Source organism: Porites lutea, chromosome 2 (genome assembly GCF_958299795.1).
Source record: "Porites lutea chromosome 2, jaPorLute2.1, whole genome shotgun sequence".
Taxonomy (NCBI): domain Eukaryota; kingdom Metazoa; phylum Cnidaria; class Anthozoa; order Scleractinia; family Poritidae; genus Porites; species Porites lutea.
Window position 1 is genome coordinate 25,037,468 of NC_133202.1, and position 15,866 is coordinate 25,053,333.

The 15,866-nt window shown below is 39.6% G+C and overlaps 1 protein-coding gene across 1 annotated transcript; it reads left to right on the top strand.

Annotated features, from left to right (window-relative positions):
- The first annotated feature begins 5,306 nt into the window (after window positions 1-5,306).
- Window positions 5,307-15,174, top strand: LOC140928109 (uncharacterized). The gene is made up of 3 exons (XM_073377828.1): window positions 5,307-5,405; window positions 13,289-14,535; window positions 14,977-15,174. The coding sequence occupies exons 1-3, from the start codon at window positions 5,315-5,317 to the stop codon at window positions 15,172-15,174; spliced, it is 1,536 nt and encodes a 511-aa protein (XP_073233929.1). The 5' UTR covers window positions 5,307-5,314.
- Window positions 15,175-15,866: the final 692 nt, after the last annotated feature.

A 15,866-nucleotide genomic window follows, 5' to 3' on the forward strand; every position in this document is an offset into this window, starting at 1 on the left:
CCACTTACAGTTTTAAGTGTTTAGCAGTTAAAACCAGGCTTACACTCGTCTTTAAACTGCATTGAAGTTTATTAAGTCACAGTACAAAGACACTAGTCTTTCAGTAGTATACAAAATTGTACATATCAGCTACATATGTACAGTCATAGACAAATCACTGTTTTAAGATGAAATGAGCTACAGCACTTATTCTGCATATAAAAAGTTTTAGCGTGAAGCACAATTCTTAAAGCGTCTTTCACTATTTTGCAAGAAAGTGCAGTAAACAGTAACTAGAGTACAAAATGTAATAGAAAATATCTTCATGCTATCTATATAGTTATTGAAGCCTTCAAACAGTTGGTTATCCTCTGTACACATTTTGCAAATTAATTGTTGGGTATTCGGCGACTGGGCTTTTGAAGTCACCTTGCATAGCTCATCAGCCAGACTAGACGGGATTTACCCTTCTGTGCAAATTCAGCTGATTACTTGGTCACTACAGCATCCGTAATAAAGAGGTTAAGGTTATATGAATTTACTCTCTAGGGCCAAGATTTAGTGTTCGTTGTCTGTATTAGAGAGAGTCTGTATTATAGAGGTTTTTTTTTTTAAAGAAAATATAGGAGAATTTTGTTGGGACATTGGAAACTGTCCGTATTAGAGAGGTGTCCGTACTGAGAGGTTCGACTGTAGTTTAGTAGGAGAAAGAGAAATCCATTTGTGGTGTGTTTACGTCCTCCATAAAATGTCTGCTGACAGAGGGATTTTATTAGGTGATGTCAAAAAAATGTACAAAAAAGTGTGCTGTATGTGCAGACTTCTTGTTTTGCCTAGGAGTAGTATAAAATGTATAAATGCTTTTTTTGATGTCTTTATTGCTGTTGCGGTTGTTGTTGCCACAGCTCTCTATTTTGATCTGAAGGGGCACAGTGTCATAACATATGGATCGAAAAATCCAAAAATGTATAAATTTGTATACAGTGAAACTACCGGTTATTACGAAAATATTCCCGTTTTGTTAAGAGGTACTTTTTACACATACGGTAAGTGCAAATAAAAATAAAACTCTCATCATTAAATGAAGACATGAAGAATCATGAATTTATTTGTTATTTGAAAACTTAGTGAGGCTAATAATATTATTATTTTCAGCTTCAACCATTATTGCATCTTGAACAGATTGCTGAAAATATTTTGTTCTTTTTCTGCCACTTAAAGGGAGTCAGGAATTTGCATTTAGGAGGGTACAGCATTGTCAATTTATATGATTTTTCTGGAGTGAGATTTTAATAGATCAATTGAAAATTTATTGTATAATTTATAGTATAATTTATGGTAGAAAGATTTATAACAAGTTGAGAATTTTAGAAAGAATTGTACATGATGTTTCAAAGGCTGAGTAGCAGACACATTTTTAACCTAAATATAATTGTTGTGAGTGTATTTTTTACTTATTGAATCTACAGTTTTCGTAGTTTTTTAAAGTATAAAAATTCATCAAAACACAATTTTTCACAAACTTTTTCAACACTATAATCTCTCACCATTTTGGCACACCATTCACAGGGTGTGACAAAAGTGCTATCTGATAGCCAAGTGCTAGTGAAGCGCAACTCATGGGATGTCCAGTGAGTAAGCAGCATTTGCCAAGATAAAGAGTAATCTGAAATGCTACAGAAAAGCGGTTGGTTGGCCAGCGTGAATGCTGCACTGTGGGTACTAAACTTCAGCAACAGTTTGCCCAAAGGGCAATGAGTTTTAATTTTCATCTCACCCTGTTTCAGGCAGCTATCAGCTTCTTCTCATCAGTAACAAAGGAGCTGTGACATTAAGCAACAGTAAGGGTGGATTTAGGGGTGGGCCAAAGGGGGCCTTTTTTCCTTGAAATTATTTTGTATTATTTTAATTTTAATTCTTTTATTATTATTATTTTTATAGAATTCTCAGAACTATAAAAAGTTTCCCCCATTTTTGATAACTTATTTGGAGACCAAAAACAAATTTCAGCATACAGCAAATAATACAAATTTAATGTACATGTATGTATTGCATGCCATTATCAAAATGGAATAAATTATGCAAAAGATTCCATTTAAACCCCACTAACCCAGTAGCCAAGAGAAGACAGAAAAAAATAACTCAGGTTTGTGGAGATGGACCAGATGGAGAGGTCTAGGTTGGGAGGTACATGGGAAAGAACTAATAATTTCTGTTGTCAGGGACTTGACAGACAGCCTTCTTTGTGTATTGTCACGGAGTAAAAACAGTTGCTTATGCTTGTCAGTAGATCGATGACAAGTAATGATGGTGTCTTCATCCCTTTTTATAATAACTTATATTTTGCTCCTGCTCTTTGCTGAATCACCTTTCCATGTTGTTTTTCTAGATCTAAATCTGCTAAAGGCTGGTCCACAGGATGTAAGATTTTCGATTATTTCTCTTCCTGTGGTGCTGATACTCTGTAAGCTTTCTTCGGGTTTCTGAGGTTGAAATTGAAATAGCAGTTACAAAAACAAATTGCATGTATACTGCTAGTTCAAAAGTAGTTCAAGAAAGTTCCTCTTCTTGGCTTGCTATTATCTCTTTCTAAGCCACTGTATGACTTTGTCATTTCTGTCCTTTCAAAATTTGGATATGATTGTAGGTCATGTGTACTGTAAAGTCCTCTTTCATTATACAACACCAGTATGAAAGTCAACTCTCTTAGTTATTGGGATCTGGAATATTACTTATTGAGGTCCCCATTTATGCCCACAGCCTACATGTATGTTATTTTTGCTATGTCATTTATGGGTACTTGTACACCTGAATTATAGGGACATAAAACAATTATCTCACAAGGGCGGGGGGGTGGGGGGGGGGGGGTCACAGGCCCCCCAGGACCACCCCGTAGCTACACCCCTGATGAGAAAAAAAAAATTTCGCCATCGCTTGTTTACGTCCTCAGTAAAACGTGAAATTTGGCATTTCCTTGCCCTGTTCGTGGAGTGATGGCTAAAAAAATGTACAAAAAAAGCGTACTGTACGTGCAGAGTTGTTGCTTTGCCCATTCATTTATATTGCCTTTTTAACGTTCTCTTTGTCGTCGCCGTTGTGGCATCTTAAAGTCCCTAATGATGATTTTTGTTGGTTAATTATTAGCAAACCCCAGCGCAACCTCTAAGCAGGGGAAACCTCTATTCAAGGGACACTTGCTTTGGTCCTGAGGGTGTCCACTGAATAGAAGTTTCATTGTATTGTTTTATCTATTGCTTCAAGTATATTTTCTTTTCATTTCAAAGCTCACTTAATAACTTTCTGTGCTTTGCACTGTGAGCCTGTTGACTTTTTTGATTGGTATTATTATGATAATCTTTGATAACTAAGACTTTTATGCTCCATTTCTTGTACACTGTACAAGTTAAAATTCTCACCAAATAGTATCAACGGCCCAGGGGGCTATTGTCAAGTGAAATTTACCCTATGTTATAAAGTTATTCTTCAGGTATTATTAAGTCAGTCCGATAATGAGTTTTGTGTGTCTTGCATAAAAATAGTTATCTTCCTAATATGTATTTTTTTTACCACGTATTACCCTTCTTTGTTCAAATTATAATCTTTCATCTAATGTCGGGGAGAGAAGATGTTGCCTGCTTGCTCATGGTAGGGAATTAAGGGAGATGTGGTGTTGCCCTCTACCTAAAGGTCTGGGGACGAGCCAGGGAGCACATGGTCTAGCGTATACTGGGCAACCTCATAGGGATTGGCTGGGAAAACAATGAACAAACAATGTAACAATGGAACCTAGCCCGAAACAAAAGAGCTGCGACATAAAGGAATCCAAACAAATTATAGATTCTGAAGAATTGCAAGGCTACGGTTTTGACAAAGGAATTTGAGCTAAACACATTGCACAAATTTTGCTTTAGGTGATGACGTCTTGGTTAAAATGATTATCCTGCGAAACGCATATGTATGTTCAGTTTTTCGGAGGGAGCGAAGCGACGACCAGAAATACGTCTGCGTTTCGCTGGCTATGGTTAAATGGGGTGTGAATATGGTTGTTTTCAGTTGTTATTTTATAGTAGCGGAAATGTTCACTGATAAGAAGGTCCGTTTTTTTGAAGTAGGTTCTTGTTCTTGGAGTACTTATTGGCAATTAGGATATAATAGATTGTTGATTATGAGAAAAATAAATAAATTTCCTGTTTATTCACAATTATGATAACCCTAACAAAACGTATTACCGAATATCATACAGTTTAGTACAGTATGTTTTTGTTGTACTTAAATTTACAACTCAAAGTTACACTCCTTTGTTAAATTGTTTATCATCATTTAACTGTAAAAATTAACCACATATAAGAACCTGCTTGATTTAGCTTGCCTAAACAGGTTCTTGTATTCTTAGGTATTAAAGTGTAGATTTCTGCCAGGAGGTTCTTAACCACAGGTTCTTATTAGCGGGTGTTTACTCTAACTGCCGCTATAGTCAAACCAGTCAAACCTGTAATAAGGGGACCTTTATAAGCGGTCACCAATTAATGTCCTGGAAATAGCTTCCCTTAATTATTGTAAAAACTGATCTGTATTTAGCAGTTACCTCTATTAAGCAGCCGTGGTCACCTGTTTTCGAGGACCCAATGAGTAATTTGTTATGGTCTTTACCTCTGTTAAACTGTCCCTTTGACATGATGTTCCATACTAGTGGAAAAGTGTACACTGTGTAGGGTGTTAGTGGTCCTGTACAGACTTTCCAACATCCCCCAAAAGGCAAAAAATGTTAGATTCTGAACCTAGAGCTAGGAAAAGTAGTGCAGAGAAATGGGTTTAAAGCGGCGGGCCATAAATTATGGGGCAAAACAAGGATCGTGGTTAATTTTAATGCCGAAAGATTCCAAAGAAACCACATTTTGGTACCTTGTGGGTCAAAAAAGATGATGAGGGAAATGATAGATCTGTTTGTTTTTTCCTTGTTCCGTACGTTAAGTTGCGGACCAAAAATTTACCAATCTAGAAAAAGAAAGATAAGTCAGTTATGGTGAAAAAAAAAAAAACGAAAATATAAATATGAGCGGTCTTAACAAATGATTTTGAGCAGAACATATTGAACTTATTTTGCTGTAACTGAGGGCATAACTGTTTATCCTGTAGCAAGTGAGATCTCAGTGAAATGGGCTGTGAATAGTTGTGTTTAGTTGTTATTTTACAGAAACTACTGCCACTATAGTCAATATAACTTAAATTATATCATTATCTTTCCTTACCGTTTCAGTTTTCCATTTGGCCTGAAACTACCATGAAGGTCACCAAGGATACGGTTACAATTAGCGAACTAAGACGAGTCGCACTTATGCGTCCTAAAGGACAAACTGTTCAACTAAAAGATGCTGATCCAAATGAGCTTCAACTTTTTATTGACAATATGCCCGCCACTATCAAAGGTAAGAGTGTGAAATATGGTTTTTGATAAAAAGAGGAATAAGGTTAAACTTACTGCATGTATGTAAGTTTAGAAACAGGTAGCTCAAGCTTATGACGAGAGTAGTTAGTTTGGTTTTTTGAATTTAGAAGCATATGGTTAAACCTGTACATATGTATGAATAGCTGGGCTTAAATATTTAACATTGATGAGTGAAATATCCAGACTAAAGTTTATAAACATTAACGCTTATGAATTTGGTCAACCGGCAATCCTCGCGTCAAAACGCGCTGTTAACAGTGTCAAGAGGGGTAGACTACAAGAACAACATTGATCTACTTAGAAAGAGCATGATATCGGGCTGGCCCAAATTCTAGTGATTTGGAGTCCACAAATCAGATCATATTTAATACTATAAAATGAAAGCTTAGAGTCAAATATTAGTTAGACAAACTCAAAGCCCGTTTCCATTTTTCAGCTTGTTTTTAGACTTTTTCGCTATACACGTTCTGTGGGTAATTCATCGACCAGTACGAGATGAATCTGGGAAGAGCGACGTGATTGTATTTTTTAGCCCTTAATTCATTTCGTTGTTTCTAAAGGCGTATCTCACGTTGGCCCAGAATGTTGAAACACTCAATAGCGCTACCTGTAAGTTGAAGTTTGATTGAGATTCTACCGAGTTATAAAATGCTGGGAGCCGGTAAAAGAAAAAAGGAGACATCTCTTGAAAAAGAGTACTAGCCCGCACAAGGCTTCAAAGTAGATTAACTAAAAGAAATATACATGTAGAATGCTACAGGGAAAGTACGCGCGTACGGTATTTACGCCCCCCCCCCCCCCCCAGCCGGGGGGATTTACGCACGAGTTGTTCACGTTTCAGAGAGATGCAAAAACAAATTCGTGCTTAAATACCGTACAAGGCACTTCTGCACTTTCTAGAAGTTAGTAGAAAAACAAGAAACAACATAGGCAACAAAACATGGAGAATATTGGATATGGCCTGGGTGTAACGCCATAACCCACTTTAATTATACCCAAAAAATTAAACACTACAGCAAATGAAATAAAACGAAAAGCTACATGTAAGTGTGCCAGGGTGGCCAGGAAAAACCTGTCCCAAAAAACCCCGTAGGGAAAAAAGCACAAGAAATCTGGGGCTGGCCAGGCGCAACTAACGTCCCCCGCCAGGACTCTAAACAAATTACTCAAAACTGAAATAGACAAAAGAAGAACTTCTAATAAAGCCATTACACGTGTATACTGGAAAATATACTAAAACCTGTATTCACCTGGACTGAAAATGACTTAGATAAGGCTAAGCGCTAACAATTACACGCAAATTGTGGGAAATATACTGAAACATATTTATATCTTTATGAAATACACCTGGACTGAAAGTGACTAGATACAGAGAGCTAGTTAAGACCATGCCGAAAATGCCTATGCTTAGTGGACTCGCGCCTCCAACCGGTGTGGATATCCAACAAATCACCAGCTATTCTCCTACAAGCTGGATTGGGCGCCGCGTCAGACTCGCGTTCACTTGTGGGTGCAGTACTTACTTAGAAACATCACTAACTAATGGTTTAATATGCCTCTTAAACTCCTCTCCTAAATAACGTGAATAAAGAAACACTTGCACTAGAATGAAAGTATAATATACCGTACTAAAATTGAGCTTGGACAATTCTTCGAACTAGTGGAAACGCAGAGGAGGACTGAGGAGAGAACTTAATAAAACACTAGGTCACAGTTACGGGACAAGGCCTCAGACTTCTATAAAGATCTACTTTGCGCTTGCAAGGACACAGAAATTGACATAAAACTATTACATGTATATATTCTTGATGGGAGGCAAAATCTTTAGCAATCGCCTGACAGAACTAACAGAAAGCAGCTACTTAGGCTGAACTGGGCGTGCAAGCGTAGCTTCTTTTGGCGTCCTCTAATTTAAAGGGAAACTTAAGCAAGGCGTGGCTAACAGAACAAACCTAAATACCAGCCACTGCATGGCGCCAACTTATACTGTAAACAGCAGATTCTAAATAAGATGCGCCACTGTTATCCTCAGATCGGAGAACGCTAAGCTAACTTAGAAGCAATGGGGCATGCGAAGGTTTTTCTAATAGCAGAAACACCAGTCTTCGAAAGAGCCCACTCACGTCACCACAATAAGCCAGGCCCGTATCTTCAAGACTGTGGAGGGAGCGTTAACATCCAACTGCAATCCAGCCAGGCCTGGAACTGTATCCTCAGCGAAGAATCAGTCAAAGGGGCTGTTTCAAGCCATAACCTGGAATTAAGGGCAACTGAAATAAAAGGAAATAGCGTAAAAATTAAACAACTACAGCGCTATTTTTTTAACTGAACAAAAAAAAAAAGGAAAACATGGAACAAGGGAGGCGCTGAGCAAAATATTCGGGCAAAGAAGAATTGAAAAAATTATATTACAGGCCCAAAACGAGCCGACACAAAAATGACTTGAAACATGCCGAATCAGGCTAAAAAATAAGCTAAAGCAAGCTCACAGATATGCCAAATCAGACTTACAAATGAGCTAAAGCAGGCTCACAGATATGCTAAACCAGGCTCAAGATTATGTCAAATCAGGCTAAAAAATAAGACAAATCAGGCTCACATACCGTACAAATATGCCAAATCGGGCACACAAATATACCAAATCAGGCTCAAATCAGGCGACCACTACGAGACCCACTGGAAAGAAAAATCCAGTTATCCTTTCCACTCCTGTCTCGGACAAAGGCATCGGAGACACCTACAACCAGGAGAAGCAAAGTAGGAGTCAAAACGTGGAAGCTGAGCGCTCTATAATAGGATGTGAAACGGTTAAGATTCGTGCGAGGGCCCCATTTGGCTTCAACGACTCGAAACACAGAGGGATTAGTTGGCGAATCATCCTCGTTAATGAAACGGCGCAAACGATCAGCCTTCTTTGACCCAAATAATCGATCGTGAACATAACGCTAGCCACAGGGCGGAAAAGCCGCGACATGAAGCGACGTGTGCCTCTGGAAATACAATCAGGGAAAGAATCAGGGAGTGGTGCCGAATGGAGTTACTGTTTAAAGAGGCAATGTCACAAAAACGAAAACTTCAATTCCTCCAGCCGAGGGGAAGTGAATCGAAAAGGGTGACCCTAAGCCGATTAAGACTCCATAGCTACCTACGTCTGGCTTGTATGAAGAGGGGAATGGGCCCCACCGCTAAGGCAACTGAAATAATGGAACCAGCCATCCAGCTGATTTGCGATAGAGAGATGACTCATTTTGAATTGCAGAATTCGGCCAAAGCCCCTTCACTAGCTGAAAACTTGCTTCTCGGGAATCTGAAACGTAAATCACATAGTGCAGACCGCAAACCCGAGCCACTCGCCTACTTGTATTGGGACCCGTTGGGATTTCTCCTTACCAATAAGGAAAGCGGAAGAATAAGCCCCTTGCGCTCAATAAAAGCTACCGGGCGGCTGAAGTCCTCTTTAGATGACTACCAAATGCGTCATCGAGATAAACAAAAGACTTCAGAACCATAGAAAGCCATTAAAGCAAAACAAACGCTTAACTAGACCAAAGACTAAAATCGAGAAAGCGAAATACCAGAGCACACCGTTGAAGGGCCAAGAAAAACCTCGATACTTCTGGTGATCTAAGGAAATGTCAATCCAGATTATAGGTCCCATTCATAGCCCCGGTGCCCCTCTTAAGAACCTGTGATAAGGTGCGAAAATTCTCGTACTTAAACTTAAATCGAACGAGGTAGCAGTTAATGTTACTGCATATGATCGATGACGACTTCAACCGTCAAAAAGGAGGCTCACCATGCTCGATGATACAGCCATTAGCTAAAAACTCGGAAGTGGGCAACGGTAGCAACAGTGAACTGAGGTGCTTTTAGGCGGGACTCACAAAGCCTAAAAGAGGACTTAAAGCGACTCTAAATAACTCCCGAACAAATATCCCTAGGAAAAATTCTTCGGAAAGACTAAATTAATTCAAATCACACTCATCTGAAGATTGACAAATGAATGCTATCCTTCATCTATTGTAGCCAGCCACGGCGAGGATTGATCTTTGAAATGAAGAAGCAGACGTGAGCAAAAGCCAAATTCTAATCGCTAAAAAACAAAACAAAAAATTTTTCCATTAAGTTGAGAAATTGAAAGCAATAAAATGAAATCAGACTGTGGGTTGTTAGGCGCTCACAGACCCGAAGGACGAATGGATCCGTGCCTGAGGTATTACAGGAATTAGACTATTAGTTTACCGTCTTGTTTTGGGGAAAAAAACCGATTGACTGCGGAAAATAAATGAATTTGAGTGAAGTGGCCGGTTTGAATTAGCTTAGCAGCTATAGAAAAATAGCTGCTATCAAAAGTACAACTCAGGCGCTTGCTTGTTTCCTCCCTTTCTACTCAGTCTTGTTTTACAAACTCTTTACAGTTCTCTTCAGAGGCAATGAAATATACGAAGCTATTCTATTCCAGTTCAGACCCGACTATTCAGTGTTCACTTTTCTACGAGAAAAGCACGCCTCTACGGTCTCAACAAATTTCATTTTTGAGTGACCACGAACAAGAAGGGATAAAGCTCGAAGCAACTCGCGAAGCAAGGATGCTGCAAGGACCTATAGAAGGTCGGAAAATTAGCGCGAAACTCATGAATCGCTGTCGAGGGGCTAGAGTAACAGTTCGCGTAGGCATGTTTCAAGCTAAGGAAACCTGGATAAGCTCCGGCCGTTTGCGCCTTTGGCTCGTGTGAGTCTTTACCTTTTTACTCTTTTTAACGCGAGCGTACGAATAAGCTCTCCAAATGTAAAAATCATAGACAATTTTCATTATAAAGGCGCTTGCAACAGAAAATTCCTGGCCTATCGTATTATGCATTAAATCATAGATAAGAAGAGGTACGAAGAGAGAAGTATTTGATACTACTTACCAAAATTTTGATCTGTGTGAGTGAATCAGTTGCTAACTAAACTCGATTAATGCTAACACACTTTGATGAAGACCCGAAGGACGAATATGAATCATAGAACCACTGTGACCGACACCAACTCCTCTGACCTAGAAGTAGAAAGAGAAATCCAAGCTCTCACGAAAGCATTTGGTGCCCTGCTACCAAAATTAAAAATGTACAAGGCGCTGTGCCTCGGTCCCTACTCAATGCAATTGAATGCTCGTCAAGAAGCTGACAAGTCTAGTATTACGCCATCTACTAAATTCCTGGCATAGACGGTAGGACGGATGTAGAAGTTCTCAGAAGGGCTGACTGTTCCTGTGGAAGCTTCTGTCGCCTCATATCACCTTTTTTTTCGCTGGAGAGGAAATTTCAACAGAATGAGCAACTCAAGTCCTCCTAGAGCATTATTTATGATAATCAGTGTCGGGAAAGAGATTTCTTGACGGCAAGAAACTACGTTTTAAAAGATATGTTCAAAATGAAACATGAAAAAGTACGCATCTTAGAATGTCCAAGCTTTAGATCATCCCAAGTGGCTTCGTGCCGTGAACGAATCAATTGCAGCAATTGAAGGGAAGCGACGGAAGAGCAAAAGACAAACGAAAGGAGACTTTGCGCAACAGTCTAGATAAACGTCATATGAATACATTGCCATCGCCGGCCGCTTTCGCTGTGAAGCAGGCCTCTCGACCTACAAACGTGTCTGTCGCGGCCAACAACCCTGTACAGGAAAATAATCATCCAAGTCGGAGACGATGGACTTCCAATACACTTTGCTGATGTGAATGAAATAGCTGACTTTAGTTGTTGATTACCCAATAATCCGAAAAATGTTTGTAGCACTTAAATTTTAGAGTTAAAATTGATCGACGGTCAAAATGATTTTGACAGTCAACTATTTCATGAGAGGAAGGAGAGACACCTCTGCCGGCCGCCGACGCGTTGCCTATCACGCATGCTCTTGCGTTTCCTGACAGAGCGATAACGGTTTAGCCACGTAAGACACAAATTACAGTGTGGGTTCAGAAATTTCCAGCTTACAGTCTCAACAGGGCATGCACATTCCGCATTATTAAAAGAGACAGGGTTTAAAAACCAGTCAGTTTCGACAACAAATCTGCTCGACGGCTACATAAATTGCCTAATTTCATGCCGCGCGGGAGCCTGGCACTACCGGTTTTCCCGGACTTTTTAAATTCCGGATTGAAAATGGCTTCCAAAATAAAAGGTAAAGCAAAGGTCATTGCGTGTAGTTAAAACGATATTAAGAGCCAGATTACTCCAGAAAATTAATATTCTAAAGCTAAGAACAGTTGTTTTACTGCTATTAAGAACCTCGATTAAAAATTTCGAGAAAAGACAGATCTAATCGGAGACTTTCGGTACTTGGAAGTATTGGAAGGACTCCCGAATTGTTCGACAAAAGACTTGAACAAAGAACCGTCGAGTTTAGCTCTTGTTACGGCGCTGGATCTGACCGAGTATTGGGGAACTCGGATAAGGGAGTGGGTGTACCTGTTTTTACAAACCGTAAAATAAAAACTACCAAATAGCGAAACACGCCAAAGTGACCCTGAGAGAAAGAGCAACATTGTATATTAGGTCGGCAAGGCTTACATTAGATTTTCTCCCCGTCGCTCCAATTGTAATTGAATATTCTACGTGTTAAGTTACTAATTATTCAATAAGTTTGACAAACCCTGTAATGGAAATGTGAATAAAGTGTTGTTGTTGTTGTTGTTGTTGTTGTTGTTACGGTCTCAGTAGAAATCCTAAAGATGAGACCGGAAACAATCCTCACTGAACATGGATAAAAGCAAGTATACTTCAGTCTTACTTGAGAGGCATTTCTCGTCCGGTAACACCGCAGTTCCTGTAATTTGGCCAATCAGCTTGTAATCACAATCAAGAATGTCACGTACATCTACCTTTTGGCTAGCATGCACTGAGTATAGACTAGTCCTTTATGTCCCTTCATGTGAACAACACTAGGTTTAACATACATAACGCCACAAAGTTCACTACACTCAGTACCTTTCACGGACATTACTCTTTTCCGCCCTTCTGTACTGCCCTTTTAAGTTTTGCTCCAGCATACTTAGGCTACGATCGGTACGTGAACAATCACATCTGTGTTCTTTCCAGCAATGATCCTCTACTTTTCATATGCGGGGAGAATTAAACACAGGATCCTTTGCTGTAGAAAATTCATAATCATGTTTGGTTCGAGCGACCTGTTCATCGAACAATTGTTCGTGCACTTGCTGAGTGTCGGCTCCTTCAGTTTAGCTTCAGGGTATGGCAGAAATACTGCATCCTTTCCTTACTAAGTTTAGACAGATTCTCCGAGGGAATATTTTGATCAATATTTCTTCGAAAAAGAATGCTTTCGTTCGAGTTTTTACTCCGACTATCCGCCATTTTGAAACTGGATTTTTTAAAAAGTCCGGGAAAATCCGGTAGTGGCAGGTCCCCGCGCGGTATGAAATTAGGCAATGAACGGGTGGAGGCCGGTAGAGATCTCTCTCCCTCTTCTTCTTTCCTCTCATTTTTCTCTCGCCGTGAGAGAATTCTGCTCGCTGGGAAAGAAAGAGGACGTCGTTTATGTTAATTATTAGTTCCGTCTATAGTTCATAGCGTAATATATACGTATTTACGTATGGTGTTATTTAGTCATATTTAGGAATTGTATTTTTATTGTTGTATGATTTGCTTTCTTTATATCAGGTTTGAAATTGTTGTTTAGAACGCGATCTATCAAACAACTTGCTTAACTTGATTAGCCAATAACTGTCTTTAGCTATTTGCGGTTTCCTACCTCTATCACCTTAGTTTAACAGAAAGGAAATATATCATTGTTGTTATGTTCATGTTTAATTCTAGTAATAATGGTGTTTTTAATTTGTTGTTCTTTTGTTCTGTACAGCAAAAATGGAAGATCTACGTGGAACGAACATGCAATCGCCGTTACCAGCTGGTGAACTACAGGGACAAAACGTACAAGGGCGACTAAGGAAGGTGCAGCAACGTAAACAAACGTCACAAAGGCAGTTGACAGAGATGCCACTACAGCAGGAAAACTTGCAAAGGCAGTTACAGGAAATGCAGCAACGCGAAGAAAATTCGCAAAGGCAGTTGAGAGAGATGCAGCAACGCGAGGAAAACTCGCAAAGGCAGTTGAGAGAGATGCAGCAACGCGAGAAAAACTCGCAAAGGCAGTTAACAGAGACGCAACGACAGCAGGAAAACTTGCAAAGGCAGTTACAGGAAATGCAGCAACGCGAAGAAACTTCACAAAGGCGGTTGACAGAGACGCAACGGCAGCGGGAGTGCTTGCAAAGGCAGTTGCAGGAGATGCAGCAACGCGAAGAAAACACACAAAGAGAGTTTCAGCAACGCGAAGAGAATTCACAAAGGCGGTTGACTGAGATGCAGCGACAGCAGGAAAACTCGCAAAGGCAGTTGAGAGAAATGCATCAACGATTAGAGAACTCCCAACAACAGGTGTCCACCTTAGAAAGACAACTGAGAGGCAAAGATCAGGAATTAAATGAACTAGAGTTAAGTCTTTCATTAGCCCAGCAAACGATAAGTGAACAACGACGACAGGAAACATGCGACTGGGTCATTTCCCGCAATGAAATTCATATGACAGAGAATTGCCTAGGGAGGGGAGGCTGGGGAACCGTCAATGAAGGTACCTACTGTGGCTGTACTGTAGCAGTGAAGCAAATCCATGACCTGATTCTGTCTCCTCACAACAGGCTTTTATTTGAAAGAGAAATGAATATTGCTTCGGCTTGCCGCCATCCCTGTTTGCTGCAATTTATTGGCGCCACAAATGACGAGGGAACTCCTCTGTTTGTGACCGAGCTCATGGATATGAGCCTGCGAGCTTTGTTGGCACAGCGGCAACTTTCCGAAACAGAAATAACTGTAATTTCTTTGGATGTAGCTCGTGCGCTGAACTACCTTCATCAGAAGAAACCACATCCCATCATTCACCGGGACGTCAGCAGTGCCAATGTGTTGCTATGGCGACAAGGTGATCAATGGAGAGGCAAAGTGTCAGATTATGGCACTGCTAATTTCATGCAGCAGACCATGACAGTGGCTCCTGGAGCTATGATTTATAGCTCACCTGAAGCATTAACACCAAACCAAACAATGAAGGTTGGTTATCATTAATTTCAGGGCCCACCTTTTTTATAAGCATATAACACAGGCGGCCCAGACGTAGTGTGTTAACGTTCAGTTAAAGGTATCTTAGCTTTGTTTTGTTATATTATGACTTTTGGACTATTTTAGTTCATGGGAGTTTCGACGACTCATCCCATTTTGTCCATGTGACTGTTAATATATTGACACGCACCACGTCTGGGCCGCCTGTGCATATAACAGAGTTTTTGCGAGCTTGACTTTGGTATCGTATTGCGGAGTTAGAGTTTGATGAGTGAATGTTTTTGAGGTGTGATGTCAGTGAGTCAGTCAGAAAGTACTTAATGTTTATAAGGTTCTTCAGTTGAAATCGTCTCTTAGCATCAGAGCAAGGAAGGTGGATCAAAAGGTATCTTTCTCAAATGTAAACTCAATTTTTCTGCCTAATTTTTTTAGGTCGATGTTTATAGCTTTGGTGTTTTATTGTGCGAAATGTGCATTCGGGAACTCCCAAATCCTGAAAAGCGTGACGAGCAAGTTTTGTTGATGACGAACCGCGTGTTAAGAGGCCTGGTACGGCGATGCCTGCAGACAGATCCTGAAGCGAGACCAACTATGCAGGAGATAATCGATGAATTATCCGGAGCTGTGTAACGTCCATTAAATATGTTTCGAAAGAGTTTGTTGTTAATAGATTCAGTGAATTGTTAAAAAAGGTTTATTGCGGGAAGTTGTGTCCAATCGCTTCTCGTGACAAGTAGCTTACAAAAGTGTTATTAGAAAAACATGTGCAATAGATTACGTTACTTGTAAGAAATATTTTGACATTTATTCAAATAATACTTCGTTCTGAAGAAGTTCATAGACATGAGGTAGACAATATTTTTTTTATACTTTTATAATTAGAATTGAAGATACGAGTAGATATGGAGCTTATTATAAGTAGTGGAATATACAATTAAATACGCGTAGTAGTCACTAAATAGCAGTTGTATGTTAGGCTGGAGTAGACATGAGTTCCCTATGCTGGTAATAGGGAACTTATTCATAAACAGGGTTTACTTCAATTTCTATGTACTTCCTTATATGACGTAGGTTGTAGACGTAAAATTGACGGAAGATACCAGCAGATGTGTCGCCTTTATAAAATTCAGTTTAGGATATACCGTTGAATCCGTCGCGTAGTAAAGCCCATTAGGTATTGTAATAAAAGTTTCGTACCCGAAAGGTAACTTACCTGTAAAATGTAATTTACTTAAATTTGTACAGTTGTAGTTATCTACTTATGAAGTAGACAATGTTGAAATAGACAATATCGTGTAAAGAAACAATTATATCAGTATATG

Coding starts and splice junctions, on each gene's coding strand:
- LOC140928109 (XM_073377828.1), top strand. CDS start 5,315: ATGCGTCCTAAAGGACAAACTGTTCAACTAAAAGATGCTGATCCAAAT. Junction 5,406..13,288: donor TATGCCCGCCACTATCAAAG/GTAAGAGTGTGA, acceptor TGTTCTGTACAG/CAAAAATGGAAGATCTACGT. Junction 14,536..14,976: donor CACCAAACCAAACAATGAAG/GTTGGTTATCAT, acceptor TAATTTTTTTAG/GTCGATGTTTATAGCTTTGG.